The 17,997-nt window shown below is 44.7% G+C and overlaps 1 protein-coding gene and 1 pseudogene across 1 annotated transcript in view; both read right to left on the bottom strand.

Moving 5' to 3' along the window:
• Positions 1 to 1,353: 1,353 nt before the first annotated feature.
• On the bottom strand, positions 1,354 to 1,749 carry LOC101567174 (annotated as a pseudogene).
• Positions 1,750 to 2,038: 289 nt separating this feature from the next.
• The window catches only part of Uroc1 (urocanate hydratase 1), a 36,026-nt gene continuing 20,067 nt past the window's right edge, over positions 2,039 to 17,997 (bottom strand). The window contains exons 16-20 of the mRNA XM_004629475.2: positions 16,224 to 16,322; positions 11,549 to 11,648; positions 9,700 to 9,781; positions 6,596 to 6,695; positions 2,039 to 2,676 (exon numbers count right to left, since the gene is read on the bottom strand). Of these exons, the coding sequence (XP_004629532.1) occupies positions 2,536 to 2,676; positions 6,596 to 6,695; positions 9,700 to 9,781; positions 11,549 to 11,648; positions 16,224 to 16,322 (522 nt within the window). The 3' untranslated portion in view covers positions 2,039 to 2,535. The remainder of the gene's footprint in view (positions 2,677 to 6,595; positions 6,696 to 9,699; positions 9,782 to 11,548; positions 11,649 to 16,223; positions 16,323 to 17,997) is intronic.

Here is a 17,997-nt window from a genome sequence, read left to right as displayed (position 1 = left end):
ATTTGTTTCTCAATAAAATTAACTTTAAAAAAGAAACTAAAAAAAAGTTAATTTACTCAGATAGTTTATTATGCCAATGCAAAGCTGCTTAATATATTTTCTGTAATTTTTCTCCACTAGTGGCAGTTGAACTAAAACTTTGAGGGTTGATATCTCATTGATAAAGCATAATTAGTTGCAAAGGAGAGGAGCTTGAGTCATTAGCTGCTCAGGACAAGGACAAAGTAACACTATCCTCATCTCTCAGGCCTAGTCCCATGAGGGGATGAAACCATGCCTGGTGTGTCCTGCATTAGCAGTGCTGGTGGACCTCCAATGCCTTTCCCCAAAGGTAATTGCTATGGAAAAGATACAGGGTTTAACCTGGATGCCAGTCATTGTGAGAACACAGGGAATATACCCATTCCAGCCTGGCCACTTCTGGAGCTGGAGATCTTTCTCTCTGGGGATCTCTCCCTGGGGATCTTTCTCCCTACTCTCTCCTTACCCACTAACCTTGTGCTTTCCTCCTAAATCCAGGATCAGCCTGTACTTCCTCAAGGGGAGGGTGAGCCTGAGTAAAGGAGCATAACACAAGAGTCAGGGAGGCAGAAGAGGTCCTGAGGGTAAGAGATGCTAACTAGGTGCCATCTTCAAAACGAAGGTCTGCAAGTGTGGCTACACAATCCTTTTTGCCTGGGTCTTTACCTTCTACCTGTTCTCCAGGGAGGTGAAGGCTCTGGTTCCGGCTATCGCAGTGCTGCAGACCAGGGACTGCTGGAGCCCGACCACTATGAAGTGGCTGCCAGCAGATTTAGAATTAATCAGTTAATTTTATATATTTACTTATGAGTCTTGTCCCAGGGCTAGGCTTGCCCAAAGAAATGGCAGCCAGTGTGCAGTAACTCTCCATGCCAATGATCACAGTAGCAGCCTGTGTTTGTCCATGACACTGTGACACCTCTGAGGGTAAAGTAAGGCTGAAGCCCTGGACATTTGGCTCTCACTCTAATTCTTAATATAAGGCCCAAACCATGAGCATTTGTCTCACTCCAATGAGAGGGCAGTAACTGTTAACCTTAGAGATAAGACAGTTTTTTTTAAAGGGCAAAATTTATTACTGGAAGAGTCTTTGTTCTAACTTCTCAAGGCTTTGCTGAGTTTTGCACCTTTGCTCTAGCCTTTCCCTTCACTTGCCCTCACAATCCCTGAACTTGTTTGAAATCCAATGAATATGAGCCAATAAATGCAGGAAATCCAGAGAAGTCTTTGTCTCAGCTCCAAGAGAATTCTGGCCTTTATGGACTCCCAAAACCATGTAACACTGTCTTTTTTTTTTTCTGCTGAGGCATTTTATTTGTATGTTTTACATCCTTAGAAGAAGAATCCCAGGATTTTTCCTCCTGTGTGTTTTCGTTGCGCTTCTTCATAATCCATGATGCCAGCTGAGGTCGTCAATACAATGAAACCAAACTGACGAGATGGGAGCAGGTTATTCTGCGATTTTTCCAGGTCTTTCAGCTGTACATCAAACCTGGGGCTAATCACACCACACTTGTTTAACCTGCCTATAAGGTTGACAACAATTTTTCCAGCCCTGTGATCATCAATGATTTCAAATTCGCCAATATAACCATGCTTCATCATCACAGTTAGAAACGGGACAATGACTTTGGAGCACGGCCTAATGAGAACCTGGTGTTTGCCTCTCTTTTCGGCATTGTTGATGCTCTTGAGAGCATCAGCCAGGACATTCATGTGCACCATTATGGCGGCATGGAAAGATGGCAGAAAGAGCCACATTGTCTGTTTTATTTAAGCCTTTGCTGTACACTGATTTTAGGAGACTGGTGGCCCAGCTACGTCCCCAGTACAGGACCAAAGTGGTTCCTGTAGGAAACCCCAGGCTCCTGCAGACAGTTCATACTGTGCTGGTCAGAAGGGGGTGCCCTCCTCTCCCTTTATTTCCCTAGCAAAGGACCCCTTTCCCTGGGGCACACCACACTGCTCACTCCACCGGCCCACCCCAACCCCACCAGGATGGGGTGAGACATGCATTTTTAATTCTTTCCTTTATTTCCTGTTTATCTTCATCCATAAACTCCTCCGTTTTATCCCTAATCCTGGGGTGCCAAGGTCCAGATAAATGGGCAGACAGAAGAACAGCACTGGACAGGTAGACAGGAAGTAGAGTGAAGTGGTAAAACCCAAAGAGAACTTGGGGAGGCTTAGGAAAGACCAGGTAGTGCCCAGCTTGGCCAATTCATGGCAGTCGCCTCACAGTTAGTGTCCACACCATAGGAGGCCTGAGGACTTGGCCCTGAGCAAGGCATAAACTACCCTTCCTGGGGACCTCGTCAAGCAGTAGGTCATAGACAAGTGGTATCACTTCTCTGGGCCTTGCCTATGAAATGGGTCCCATCTAGAGTGCCATGAGGGCCACATAGGGCTTGTGTGTATATCTCAGAAGTATAGGAGTTGTGTAGAGGTGAGGAGGGTGGGGAGAGCCAAGGGAAGAAAGGAGACAGAGGACTGCAGGTGGCTACTGGATTCTTCTCAGGGTTGCAGAGCTTGCTGGAGCATGCGCTCATCTCTCACATCGTGGGGAAGTGTTACTTCTAAGCCACTGTTCTCTTGCATCGTCTGGCAGATGATCTCATAGGCCTTTGGGTTCCCAGACCAGCAGCGCCGGGCCACCTAGGGAAATGGGATGTGCAGCAATTGGTGTCAACATCACTGAGTTCTCTGCAAGTTTTTTTTTTTCTTTTTATGTATTTAATACAGGGTCTCACTTACACAGAATAGACTCATAGTGATTCTCCTATTTTTCAGTCTCCTAAGTGCTAGGATTACAGGCACGTGCCACCATGCCCAGTCTTAATTGCTGTCTCAGTGCATGACCAGGGTGGGGCTGGTACCACATGCTGGGGATCAAACCCTGGCAACTGTACCCTGCCTGAACAGGTGCTTTAGTCTGCTGAGCTATCTGGCTGGCCCTCTGCAAGGTGTTTTGACTCCCAAACTGCCAGTCTTCCTCTATTGTGCAAGTCTTAGATATCATCTGTAGAGCCGGCCTCTTTTCATAGGCTTCATCCTCCTCTCCAGCGCAAACCTCTGTCTGTCTAATGTAGACTAACCTGATGTAGTGTCTTCTTGAGCTGAAACCAGCTATCATTACAACAGCCCCAACATTCCCCACCTCTAAGAATGGCCTCATCTTTACTCAGAGGAATTTGGCTAGGAATCCAGGCGTGATCCACAGTGTTTCTTTTGTGCCCTCAGAATATGTGTCCACCTCAGTTCCAGTTTAAGAGTCCTTCTCCAGTCTACTTCTTTTCTATTTGGTCTCCCCTAAATCATGAGCATGGTACCTCCCCCATCCTTGATACTACTGATTTTTAAAAGTTACATCACAGAATAGCAGTATTCATTTTGGAAAACTGATACATGTATGTACCATAGCTTGCTCACTTTCAATCCCCTGACCCCTCCCTTCCTTTGTTCTCCCCTCCTTTAATCTCATTCTCTATTTCCAAGAGTCTAGTTTCTAGTTTCCTAACATTACTCATTTAATTTATTTATTTATTCATTTATGTATATCTTAGATGTCTTGGGCTCCGCCAAATAGCTCAGTGGATTAAAGCACCTGCAAGCAGGTGCAGGGGCAGGGGCTTGATTCCCTGACCTGACATGCCATCCCCCCCAACCCTGGGCACGCTGAGACAGCAATTGAGACTGGGCATGGGTGCATGCCTGTAATCCCAGCTCTTGGGAGGCTGTAAACAGGCAGACCACTATGAGTCTGATCTAGTAGTGGGACCCTGAGCACCCTGTAGACACTTCCCTAAAATACAAAAAAACAAAAACAAACAAACAAACAAAAAACCCCTTAGATTTGTCTTATAAAAGAAAGCATGTTATTTAATTTTCTTAGTCTGGCTTATTTTGTTATCACTATGGTCTGAAATTCCATGCATTTTTCTGTAAATGAGATTTTTTCATTCTTATTTATGATTGAATAATAATCCACTAAGTATATACACCCTATTTTCTTTATCCATTCATTTGTTGACAGGCATCTAAGCTATTCCAGAACTTAACTCTTGTGATTTGCATTGCTATAAACAGAGGGATGTATCAATATAGGATGTGCCTTTAATTTAGGGGAATATACCTTGGAGAGATATAACTGGGTCAAATGAGATTTGTATTTTTAGGTTTTTTTTTTTTTTTCTTTTTTCTTTTTTTGTGGTACCAGGGATTGAACTCAGGACCTTACACTTGCCAGGCAGGCACTTATGCCTCTGAGCCATCTCCCTGGCCCTTTTTTTAGTTTTTTGTGGAATCTCCATGCTGATTTCTGCAGAGATACAAAGAAGTTTGGACACAGATCATGAATAGCTAACCTAAAGAAACTGAAGGTCAGGGCTTACAAGAGTGGACTGCAAAGGGACTCAATAATTAAATTGACTGTCAGGACCCAATGTGATAGAGACCACTATGAAGCAGTTCTGAGCAGGATTTAATATTAACCAATTGGCTTTTCATGCTTACTCATGAGTTTGTCCAAGTTTTAGGCCCTTATCTGGCATCAGACACATAGGAACTAAACTTCTATGAATCACTGGTCCCTACTGAGGCCTGTATCGACCTGTTTAATTGGGATGCCTCAGAGGATAACATACGGCCACAGCTGGGGACTTTTGGCTTCAACCCCAATTAAATAAAAGGAGACTGTAGGCAGAGCTTGGTAGAGCATTTCTGTAATCCCAGCACCACCAGGTTGAGGCCAGAGGATCATTGGGAGTTGAGACCAGCCTGGGCTACAATGTGAGCTCAAGGTCAGCCTGTGTTGCATAGTTGCATAGTGAGACCCTGTCTCAAAAGGACAAAAAAAAAAAAAAAAAAAAAAAAAAGAAAAAGAAAAAAGAAAAAAAGAATGAATGAAAAGGTGACTGTAGCTGCAGACTTTTCACTCTTGCAGTGAAAGCCTTTCTGAAGATAACAGTTCTCCTCAATAAATATATGTATCACTTGGAGAAGTCCTTGAAGAGATTCCCAAATTCTGCCCAGATGCCTGCATTTTCTTTAGCATCTCCCTCCTTTATTTGAAAATCTAATGGGACCCAGAGAAGATCTTCTTCTAAAACCCCAGAAAATCTCAAATTCTGTGAGAGGGCTTTTGATCCTCCTGAACCCTGAAATCATACCATTTGTCTTATTTAAGCCTCCCTGTCCAATTTGGGAGATTGTGGACCTGATCAGCCTGCAATAACTATGGCTATTATTAATCTGATAGTAATGGAACACAAAGGACAAAAGACAAATTCCTAAACAAGCCAGAAGGAGCCTTGGAGGAATGGGATGCAAACAAGACCGCCCACTTTCTGGAAATCAAAGGCCTGGAAATAACTAGAAGCATCCTTGCATTCTGCTGCTTTCACCTGTACTAAACATGCTATAAAAGCTTCTAGATTTAAGCATCTACAGTTGTTCTGCCTTTTGGAAGTCCCCTCCCCAGCAGTGGGTGGCTTTTCTTTTTATTTTTCCTAATAAGCATACACTCTGTCATTTTCTGCTGTTCGTTGTTTGCCAGCTTTAATCTTTTTCACCCCTAAAGAAGGACCTACAGCAGGGTGAGCTGGCTGCAGCTGCACTGGTTTACATTCCCACCAGCAATCAGTACCTCTAACCAGCATTCACTGTTGTTTTCCCCCACTATTCTTGTTAACTAGCCCATCCCACATCCCCATGCCTCCTCCAACTCCATCTCCACACCGCTGCCAGTGGGGTTTCCTAGAATGAAAGTGCAGGGTCTGTCCCCCATGCTCACAGCTCTCACTCCCTGCTGGAGTCCCTGTGCCTCCTGATGAATGGGCCCTGACAGATGTCCTGAACCCTCACACTTGCCCTCTGGACCCAACTCCAGGGGCCCTCAGCCTCCCAGTGTCACACTGCCTAGACTCTTGCCCTTGGTCCCTGAGTCTCCATCCCATTTCACTCACATCCTATGTACCCTTATCTATCATTTCTGACCTCCATCTGAGCTGTTTCCTCTTTTTCTCAACTGTGCATCATGTAGTTACAGAGAATTCTGCCCCCACTCCCTGCCCCCTGCCCCCTATCTCCTGCCCCCTGCCTCATGGAGAATGCTACATTACAGCAAAGTGGGTCACAGTTGCACAGGAAGGGCTGAAGAATCTGCCACTCTCTGATCTGCCTTCAAAGAAAGTGGAGCTTTGAAGTAAGGTGAGTGACACTGTTCAGCAGTGCTTAGCATGTGTGCAAAGCCCTGGGTTCCACCTCAAGTAACAATAAGAACAAAGAAAGTGAAGTCTCTCAATACTAGTACTAAGAGGGTGTACTCTGTGGGAACAAGCACTGGGACTTTCAGGGCCACCGGGATAGACAGAAGCTGGAGGGGTGAGGTACATGGCAGGGCGATTCTGGAGATAGTTGAGAGTGACAAAGGGTTCCTCTGGTGAAGAGCAAGTTTTAGAAATGCCCACAGGGCAGAATGGGCTCCTGAATAGCCTTTCATGGAGAATGGAAGAACTGTAGCCCAGAGCCATGGAGAAGACATAAAGTAGGATGGAGAGGCCTGAGGAAGACTTACACCATTGGAGACATCCCAGCTGAGCATCATCCTGGCCTTGTGCTCAGCCTCTGGGGATCCATCCAGCAAGAGGCCAAATCCACCATTGATCACCTCACCCCTGCAAGAGGAAAGGGTGTTCCCATGTCACTCAGTACTCCTCACCTACATAGAGCAGGTAGAGACACATTTTGAAAGGGTTGGCTTGAGAAGGGGTCAGTGTTGGGGCAGGGTGCTGGATCACATGGGCCTCTGTATCCTGGAGCGTGCAGATGAGTGGATGCAGGAACTTCCTCTAGAGAAGGGCTAGGAAGAGCAGTGGTCACATCCAGGCCTCTCTGCCCAACTGTGCCTCTGAGCTCGGCCTGTGGACCCAGTGCCCACCGCTAGGACCCACTTTGTGTCACTGCTTGAAGCCTGCCTGACCACCTGGTAAGATGTAATGTTCTCTTCCCCTCTCAGAGCTGTCCTGTAAAGGCATACTTCCTTGAGATAGCTCTTGTGTCACTCAGTTCAGCTGTCATTTTTCCTGATTTTATTGTTGTGGTGTTTATCTTTCTTATCCCTTCTTTTTACTTGATTCAGGTGTACTTTGGAGTCCTGACTACCTGATTTGAAGATCAAATTCCTTTATTTTCAGTATTTCTCATTTTCCAATTAGTGTCTTTCTCTGAACGTGGATTTAACTGTTGCCAGAAGGTTTTGCCCTGCTTTTTTCATTTGTTTTTCCTTATTACTATTATTAAATTTTTTGGCTCAGCCCACCCTGGGGGTGGGGCTGGGGCATCATGTGGTGCTGCGGATCAAACCACTGTCCCCAGAGCCTGCTAAGCTTGCCTACACAGGCGCTTTAGACCGCTGAGCTATCTCACTGGCCCCTCCTTTGTTTTTCAGTAGACATAATCTGAATCTTATGTATGTTAACACATTTCTACTTTCTACATGTTTTGCAGGGAAATATTCTATATCAATATAGAGTGACATTCTCTATATTCAGCCTGATGTTGTTCTCAAGGTCATTACCAAGGGCTTCCATGGCATGCTGGTTCCCTGGCTGGTTCTGATCTCAGTTCTTGCTCAGGTTTCTCAGCTATCAGTCATACACACAGAAAATGCCCTTGATATTACCAACTTTTTCTTTGCTTGTATGCAGATATGTCCTATTCCTCACTTGCAGTGATCTGCTTTATCTCCTTCCTGTACATAAAATATCCATCTCTTTCTGTTAATCTCTCATCCTTCATGTCTGTCCAGTCTTAGATGCTCAGCACAAACTTTGGCTTGCTTCAATCAGTTCTCTACAGGAAGCTGGAGTATGCTGTGACCCTAGAAGTTTCCTGCATTGCCCCCTTGGCATCCTAGATGCTGAACTCCTTCTTTGAGTGGGCAGCTGCCACTGCCCAAGGCTCTTACTCTGCCCTGACCCCTGTACCTGGGAAGTCTTATGCCTCTAGGTAAAAGATGCTCTGAATAATTGATTTCATGTCATTATCACTTTCCTATCAGTGGCTGATGCTGGGTATAAGAGAAAATGTCCAGGAGTCATGTTGATGTGTCCTTCACTTCAGGGATTTTTGGAGATTAGGATAATATCTTTTGCTTCAGGAGCCTGAACCCCAGAGGTTCAGAGGACAACACTCAGCTCAGGTGACTTAAGCAAACAGATCACAGAATAACCATGAACATGCAGAACTTAGGAAGGTGGGAAAGCATCACGATTAATGATGAATTTGGGGTTACTCACAAGAGGTGTTGGTTCAACTAACTATACCATTGAGGAAAACATAAAAGTAGTATAGGAGACTTTGGATATAATTCCTAGCTAGAAAAAAGAGGAAACTCTTGTGTCAAACATAAATAAAAATAAATGTTGGGTATAACAAAACAAATAAATGAAGTAACATACTCAAATTGATTATAGGTCCTCTTTTATATTAAATACTGCATATATGTTAGCTATTGTCATTGATTCATTTACCCTTCACAATTGTTAGTTCACAAAACATTTACTAATATTCTATTCATTTTGCCAACAAGAAACAAAAACAACAGGTTTGGTTGGTTGGATGGCCCCATCCTGTAGACCACCATTGAAAAATCAGTCTCAACACACAGGGCTGCAGCCAGCCTGCTGATGTTCATGCTGAAGTTATCCACTGGACACACAGCACAAAGGCAACCACCAAACAGAGGGTCTCAGAGGAGACTGAGGCAAAGGAAGGAGCTAAATTTGACTCAGGGCTGTTGTTGGCAGCCCTGAGAAGGAAAGAAGCTACTAGAAGTAGCCAACAGATAGTCCAAAAGTAGCCAAGTAAATCAAGAAACTCAGGATAATCTTAAAACACAGAAACATGGATTTAAGTAAAACAAAGAAAAACTACAGGTGCAGAGTTGAGGGTGGTTTCCTATTGGAGTAGAAATGACCCTGGGACAGATTTCCTGCAGTTTCTGTAATAAGCCTTGTAGAGGCATCTAACAGGTTAAATTATATATGTGTGTGAGTTTGATGGATCCCAAGATGAATTTATGGTACTTCTCCATAAGAGTGATCAAGGACAGCTAGGACCGAGGGCATTGGTTTCAGCATCTTGTCAGCCTGTGTTCTTGTGTATGGAGTTTGATGGATTCTAGGGAGACAGATCCTAGGGAGACAGGCTGGGTTCAAACTCTGTCTTCTCCATATCTGTGGGCTTTGCCAAGCCACTCATCCTCTTTTAGAGTCTATGTTTTCCCCCATACAACTGACAGGTAAATCAAGCACCAAAATGCTAGGTACCCAAGAAGCAGGCAGCTCTTCTGAGTTGTGGTTTTCTCTAATTCAGGTATTGGAAAGGATATGCATTCCAGTCACATTTTCCATTAATTAAAGTCACCTAACTAGGCTGCAGCTCAGAATTGCAGCCTCATAAGGTGTGCGGCCACGCCAGCCCTCTGGAATGCTCTAGGAAGTTTTATAGCTACGGACTTGGCTTCTCAGGGAAGGGGATTACTTGATCCAACCAAAACTGGCTCAGAGCTCAGCTCAGAGCTGGCTAGTAAAGCTGTGCTCCTCTTCAAAGTGGTATCCTTCCCTGTCCCCAAGACTTCCACATCAGCCTGCAACCTGGCCTCTGATGCCTTCTTACCAGCCTACACCCCCTCCATTGTGAAGTGCAACCCAGGTGGCCCCTCGGCAGGCATCTCCCACAAAGTTCTGGACAGCCATATCTGCAGAAAGAGAGAAATCACCACTCATCATTCTGTGTATGAAGCAGACCTGAGGACCAGGCTAGACTTGGGCCACTACTTGGGCTGAGAGATAGGGCAGTAATTGGGCAGAGACTCTAGAAGCAGCAATAATTTGTGTGTGAAGACCCCACGCTGAAGCAGGATAAATTGACAGATGCCCAGTTTTCCCTATTATTATTTCTTATATTTGTACTTGGTTATCTTAAAGACCAGATAAAGCACCTAGAAGCAGAAAGAGTACAAGAATTAAAAGGGATGTGGGTCTGGTGTTAGTTTCAAAGATACAAGGAGTCAGAGCATCACTCTCCCTTTACAAATGAGAAGTGGTGGGACTTCAAAAGAATGACATTCTTATTCTCTGTGAGAACTGAGTCTACCATGTTAGGTTCTAGGCAGGTACTTTTGAGGGGTGTCACCTATGCCTGTGGCAGAGCAGATGCTGCTCCTTTAAATAACTGCTACTGTTTGCTCAAATTGTTTTTATTGTTGTTATTTGCTTCAGGTAAGACCTTCTAGAAAAACACACAAGGAACTACTCAAAATTGCTATCAATCTGACTTACTCTTTTAGGGGATCTAGAATAAACATTATTCATTATAATACTAGATTCTCTGTCCAGAAGGTGTTTTCCACTATTTTGGAACATGTAATATATACGAAAAAGCATGATTTCCAACTGGGAGTGCTCAGAAATGTGCCCATCTTTATGGAACAAGAAGTCTTTCCTTTACGAATATGCATATTATTTCCCCCAATAAAAGCTGCTTGCTTCTGTTCTTTGGGGAGAGACTGCTTTGGGAATAATGCCCAGAGCTCTCCTTACATGCTACAAGTAATAAAGCTTTCTTCACTCTTTGTTCTCCTCATTGTGCTTACTGGCTTTGCACACATCAAGGGATGGACCCATTGTGTTTGGTTACAGCAGCACAGTCATGTAACCTGTCATACAGAGGGAATGGGCACCTGCAGAGGGATGTACAGCCTTACAACACATTATCTGACAAAGGATAAGTGCAAGCTCACTGTGGGGGTCCTGGGGACACAGGTGTAAGGGGTTCATTTTCTGTTGGAAGCTTTTCTCCAAAATTCCAACTGCATGTTCACAGAGATCAAGGAGAATCCTAAACACATTTTTTTTTTTCCTCCCTGGTCCTGGGCTGTGAAGATTGAAAAGGGGCCATGAGCAAAGAAATGCAAAAAAATTAGCTCTAGAATTTGGAAAAGCAAGGAATCAGCTTCTTTCCTACGGCCTTAAAGTCACCTGGCAAGTCGCAAGGTCAGACATACACCAGAGTTGAGAGTGTCACGTGATCTCAGTTTGCCTGAAACTGGCTCACTTTTAAAACTGGAAGTCCTACATTCCAGAACCCTTTCAGTCTTAGGTCAGTTACCTTATCCTGGCTAAGTATCTCAAATACCAGAACATCTGTCACAGTGAAGAGATCAAATGAACAAATCAACTTTTAAATAAAATCCAAACCTAACATTCCTTCCCTCTTTCCTTGCCTCTCTCCTCTATCTCCCTCTCCCCCTCCCTCTTCTTCTCTCCCTTCTTTCTTACTCCCTCTTTCTTCTTTCAAGTTTGAAATGGGTCTTGCTATATGCTGCTTAGGCTTCCCTTAAACTCTTGGGCTCAAGGGATCCTCATACATCGGCCTCCTGAGTAGTGGGACTATAGTTATACATCACTGTATTCAGTACATTCATTTTTTGTTTGTTAATTTGTGTTGTTTTGGTCTTTCTCACCTGCGCAGAAGGCAGAGCCATCATATATGTTGGAAGTCTCTCTAAAGGGGCTGTCAGTGCCACTTACATCGTGGTGATCTCGGCTTAGAACCACTGGGGCCTGCAGGGTGGAAGGAGGTAAAATGCCTGGATTACTTAGACAAAATCATTGCTAGGAACCTTTTTGAGCTGCCAGTCCCTGTGAGGACAGAGACTTATCATCTTTACCTTTGTGGTGAAACTATTTCCACCTAGATGTTCTAGTACCTCTGGCTATTTAGATCTTAACTCAATGCCAACAATTCAGAAATCCTGTCCTTATCACCCCTTCATTCTCAAAGTATCAAACACCATCTGAGAGTCTCTCTTAATGTATACCTAGAGTTGTGTGAGGTCAGTTCCCTTCATTTGTCTAAATAGGATAGGAGGGCCTGGTGAGATGGCTCAGTGGTGTAAAGCACCTACTTAGAACAAGCTTAGCAAAGCACAGGGACCACGGTTCAATCCCCCAGCACCTCATGCCAGCCAGCCCCACCCCCTGGTGGGCGGAGCTGGCCACACACACACACACACACACACACACACACACACATAATAAAAAAAAAATAAATAGGATAGGACTGGAATGGTGTCTATCATGCTCTCTGTGTTGGGTGCTTAGAAAATGCCAACACACAGGAGACACTCAACTGAGTGCTGTTCAGTGAATAAATGAATGGCGTGAGTGAGTGAATGAATGCATGTTAAATAAGTCACTCTCTGTGGGCCAGCTACAGGAGTTTGTGATTGTTGTGGATATTAGGAAGGTGTTATGGTTTGTGTATAGGTGTTCCCCCAAAGCCTCTTGAATTCTTAGGGCAGCTACAGGAGTTTGTGATTGTTGTGGGTGTGGATGCTGCACCTGCCCCGGGGAAGGTAGTTTGCATTACAATGTAAGGTGGGATGCGAAGCTAGCTGCTTGAGCTGCTGCTACCCCTCCCTTGTGCTCTTGCTCTTTGCCACCACCAGGAAAGGTTGCTTTCTGCTATGTGCTGCTCTGCATTGGACCCAGATGAGTATGGACTGAAACCTCCAGTAACTGTGAGCTAAATAAACCTTTTCTTTCTTTATTTTGAGTGTCAGGTATTTGTCCCAGCAATGAGAGAAGAGTAACTAAGACAGAATTTGGTACCAGAGGAGTGGGGTCATTGCTGTGGTTATACCTGACAATGTGCATTACAAGCTTTTGGGAATGGCTTATGGGAAGAGATAGGAAAGGTTCAGCGATGTCTGCCTACAAGCAAAGCACTGGAACATCTTCAGCTGTTCTGGTTGGGAGATTCTGGTCAGAGCTCAGAAGACCAGAAGGCTAATGGAAAGCGGGCCTGTAAAGACCAGGCTGGGGAGGTGTCTGCTGGGAAGGCCTGCATTTGTTGTTGGGCTCCGGACAATGTCTGTTATGGCTTGGCAGAAAAGTTGTCTGCATTTTGCTCATGTCCAGAGACTTTGCCTGAGACTTGAGTTTAAGCATGGTGGACTGATCAATCTGGCAAAAGATATTTCAAAGCAGCCAAATATTGGGGCAGTGGCCTGGTTGTTACTGGGGGATTTTAGCCAGATTTATGTTGAGAATCAAGAGTAAGGAGCTCAGCAGGAGAATTTAAAATGTGTGCTTGGCCAGAAAGAAAGCACCAAGAAAGCTGTGGACTATAAAGATGGAGCCGAGAGGACTTCATTGCCTGGAAGGAACCTGAGAGTGGAAAGGATGGCCTGAGGGCATCACAGGAGGAGGCAGGTCTCCACCCTTTGCAGCCTCAGAACTGCAAAGGTCAGGGACTTTGCCTTGAGGGGAAAGCCACAGAGTCCCAGGTTCCAGAATGGTGGCTTTCCAGAATGGTGCCGGCATGGAGAAATTATTCCTCCAAATCAGGGTCAGAGTGCTCAGCCATCCAGGCACTTGACCCCTACAGCCAAGAGAGAGGAAAACCTGGCAACTGCTCCAGCTGGCAGCAGACCTTAGCATAATCCATGTGGCAAACGTTTTAGGCGCATGCAGAATGCAGGAGTTCTGAGGTTCAGAAGGCTTCCACCTTGATTTCAGAAGGCCTGGGAGGCCAGGCTGTGTGCCCCTGAGAGGGCAGTATGTGAAGCTGTGAGAGAGAAGCCTATTCAGTGGAAACTCCAGAAATTTGGAAAAGCCAGAAATGTGGATCATCTAAGGGAAACTGCAAAGAGGGCACAAGGCTGGCCTAAGAGAGAAGCCATAGGAGCTACCAGCAGAAGTGCCATAGGGGCGGAGCCATATAAGGCCTTTGGAGCTCACTGCTCATCACAGATTGCCTTGGAGGTCCCACATGGAACTGCAGGACTTAATGCTTGCCCTGTGGATTTTGGACTTGTGTTGGTCCCAATGCTTGGTATCCTGCTGTGTGTACCTTTTGGAATGGTAGTGTTTATCTTGTGCCTTTGAATGTTGCAAGTGTTTAAGTTTTCATTTGTACAGGGGCTCACAGTTGAGAGTTTGCCTTGGATCTTGGAGGAGACTTGGGACTTGGACTTTCCAGCAATGCTGAAACTGTTGGGACTTTGGCAACTCAGAGATGGACTAGACTGTCTTTTGCATAAAGGAATATGCATGAGTCTTTGGGGGTCCAGGGATGGAATGTTATGGTTTGTGTATAGGTGTCCCCCCCCAAAGCCTCATGTAGTCTTAGGGCAGCTACAGGAGTTTGTGATTGATTGTTGTGGATGTGGATGCTGCATCTGCCCTGGGGCAGGTAGTTTGCATTACAATGTAAGGTGGGATGAGAAGCTACCTGCTTGAGCTGCTGCTACCCATCCCTTGAGCTCTTGCTCTTTGCCACCACCAGGAAAGGTTGCTCTCTGCCCTGTGCTGCTCTGCCTTGGACCCAGCTGAGGATGGACTGAAACCTCCAGTAACTGTGAGCTAAATAAACCTTTCCTTTCTTTATTTTGAGTGTCAGGTATTTGTTCCAGCAAGGAGAGAAGAGTAAGACAGAAGGTGAGAGCTGTTATAACCTATGTAACCATCTCCATTTTTGTAACTAGAACAGCTATTTTATTATACAATTCTGTATGTTTCTGTTATAACCTATGTGATTGACTCCATTTTGTAACCAGAATAGCCATTGTATTATACACCTCTGTACATTTCCACTGTAACTTTATTAATGAGGATTGTTTGGTATAAGCTGACAACTTAAACTCCATCTTGGTGGCTCAAGCCATCCATCAGACCTCTGAACACAGTTTGTTAATGTTCAAACTATTCCTTTGTTCTAAACCACAGTGTGTTAAAGGTGAAGATCTGAACTATTTCTTACCCAAGAGCACTCCACACAATATGTCCTGTGATCAACACCGAATCATAAATTGTAATTATTTGTTCCTGAAAATTGTAACCGCATGTTAAAAAAATGTAACCTGTTTTCCCAAAAGTGGACGCTGACCCCTGTGCTGCATTCCCTTGTGCTCAAGTCACAAGACCTCCCCTTTGCGGTTTTCAGCCTTAAAAACCCTCGTCTCTCCCCTCCTGGCACGCACTTAGGCACTTTGTGCCGGGTGTTGCCGCTGGGTACCAGCTAAAATAAAGCGCTCTTTTCTCTTTGGACTTGTTTCCCAGTTGTCTCATTTTTGGGTTACACCAAGAGCTTTTCCAATAGTCTTTGAAAACAAAGCAGGAGTCCAGGAAGTGCCACCCCTATAAACACACACAGGCCCCAAACGATCCACAGGAACAGTGTTCACATGTCTCCCGATTCCACCTTCACAGCTGGTAGTGAATGCTCCTGGCACATTGAAACAGAGACACCAATAAGAACTGTTCGGCAAAAGAGAAAAAGAAGGGCAATAGGCTCCTCCAAGCAAATATGCCAATTTCTGCTTCCTCAGAGGTGAGAGAAAAATAGATAACAGTTGGGGGAGTCATGGTTTGGAAAAGATATCTCAAAAAAAAAAAAAGCGGAGGCGGGGATAGTACGCTTATGGGAGTGGAGTCATTTAATCCTCACATCCATATACTGAAGTCTTAATGTGATACTCTTTTTTTTTTTTTTTTTTTTTCACAGAATAGTGAAACTGAGGCTCAGAGCAGGCTGTGGAATTGTCCAAGAGTACACAAGGGGCAGTGTCAGGGCTTGAATTTGAGAACTGGCCTGGTTGTTCTGGCTCCCAGTTTACTCCCTCCCCACCCAATAATGCACATTCCCAGCTGAGAGCCCTATGAGAACACCCTTCCTCTCCCTTCTCCCTCACCACTGCCTCACACCCTCACCTCCCAAGCAAGGCCTGCTTTCCAGGACAGTTCAACTTTGAGCTCCTCTGTGTGTCTGATCTACAGAGACCAAGATCCTCACTGAAATCGGGTTTCCCTAAAAATAGTGGTGGTTTGGGTCAAGATCTTCCAGATAGGGGCTGACCCATTGCTCTTGAACAACTGGCCACCGAGGTGAGATCACGGGGCCATGCCCCACAGACTGGGAAGGTATGGAGGGTACAGACCAGAAACAAAGGTGAGAAATCCCAAGGTAGGTCCTATATTGATATGTAATTTTTTTTTTTTTTAAATCTGTTACTGGGAATCAAACTCCAGATCTTGTACTTTCCAGGCAGGTGCTTGAGCCACTGAGCTATATCCTTAGCCCTTATGATATGAAAGAGTCTAAGATCAGTCATCTTTGAACAAAGGATATCTCACCTTGATATGTCCATTGGCGATGGCTTGGTTAATGGCCACAGCAATGGCCACACGGCCCTTCTGGTCTGAGTACAGGATCCTTGCCTGAGAGCCTACAACCTGCAAAGGGAAGGGTGAGAAAGCCCCTCAGCCAAAACAAGCAGGCATGCCAGGGGCACGGTGACTGTGGGTGATTCTCAGGCCATATCACACCACCTGCCAGCAGCCTGGGGCTCCTCTATAGATACCCTGGAGGACCCTGAGATGTGCAGTTGTTCTAAAGTCCGTAGGTCTGGGCATACCCTTGTATGCAGCTCACCAGACAGCCACACCAGACACTGTGTCCACATGACTCTGTGTCACCAGGTATCCTTACATGGTCCATCACTCCTAGGGTACCTCCCTAGAACCTATTAGAAGCATCACATCTGCTGGACTCCTTTCAACACTATTACTACTATCCTCTTAATGTGATGCCTGATTGTGCTTGGCTCATCCCAAGTACTTTCCCTAGAGTCTACCTTTGTGAGTATTGAGAAGAGAATACTGTGGTCTCCATCATATGCTCTATTTCACATATGAGCATGCTGAGGCTCAGAGAAGCTGAGCAATCTTCCCCTGGATTGGGATTTGGACCCCTGTGCCTGTCTCAGCACCCATGTACTCAACTCCCATATATAATGGCACCTTTGGATAGTAATGTGAAATTGTTACTAGGAGGCAAAAGATTCTGAAATGGAAACTAAAACCATTGTTTAGCCCCATAGTTCTCAACCAGGATGATATTTATCAGTAACTGGAAAAATTCTCCTGTGCTGCTTGCACAGGTAGGAGGATGTCAAACATTCAGCAGTGGCCTCTAATGAAGATTTACCCTGCACCCAGTGACTTGGATATTCGTACACCCATGTTCACAGTTGCATCATTCCTCTTCTTGTCATTGTAGGAGCATTTGTTTCTTTTTTGTGGTTAGACAGTATTGTGACTAGTTATACAGTATATTGGCATAGTATTTATACTGTACTAGGTATTATAAGTAATTTAGAAATTATTTAAAATGTATAGAAAGTTGTGAACAGATTCTATGCAAATGCTACACCATAGTAGGGAATTTGTTGTCTGTGTGCAGCTCCCGGAACCAAATTCCCAAGAACATCAAGGAAGGAAATTTTGACACAGGTTACAACATGCAGGACCTTTGGGGATATTATGTTAAGAGAAATAAGCCAACCACAAAAGTATTACATGTTTGTACTGATGTGAAGTCGCTAGAGCATTCAAATTCATAGAGACAGAGAGTGCAATGGCAAGTGCCAGCAGTCAGAGTGGGAGAACATAAAGTGTTTAATGGGGAGAGAGTTTCAGTTTAAAAGATGGGAAAGTTCTAGAGGTAGATGGTAGTGGTGGTTGTATAACAGTGGAAGTGTATTTAATGCCACTGAAGTGTACACGTAAAATGGTAAGTTTTATGTTGTACATATTTTACCAGAATTAAAAGATTTTCTGGTCTCATGTCAATGGTGTCAGGGCTGAGATGCCTTCCCTTTCTCCAAAGAAGATACAGTGTCATTGTCTCTGATGCCTGGTGAGTTAATGCAGGCACAGGGCAAGAGAGGGCAGGAAATTCTGAGGGATGCAACCTGCCCTCTGCCCATGCTCTCTGGTTTGGGCAGGACAAATGGTTCTTCCATCTTCCTGGCTTTCTTTCTTTCTTTCTTTCTTTCTTTCTTTCTTTCTTTCTTTCTTTCTTTCTTTCTTTCTTTCTTTCTTTCTTCTTTCTTCTTTCTTTCTTTCT

The sequence above is a fragment of the Octodon degus genome, unplaced genomic scaffold, assembly GCF_000260255.1.
Source record: "Octodon degus isolate 3935 unplaced genomic scaffold, OctDeg1.0 scaffold00030, whole genome shotgun sequence".
NCBI classification, from domain to species: domain Eukaryota; kingdom Metazoa; phylum Chordata; class Mammalia; order Rodentia; family Octodontidae; genus Octodon; species Octodon degus.
The sequence above is the reverse complement of the archived record's forward strand: the minus strand, read 5'-3'. Positions and strand labels throughout refer to the sequence as shown.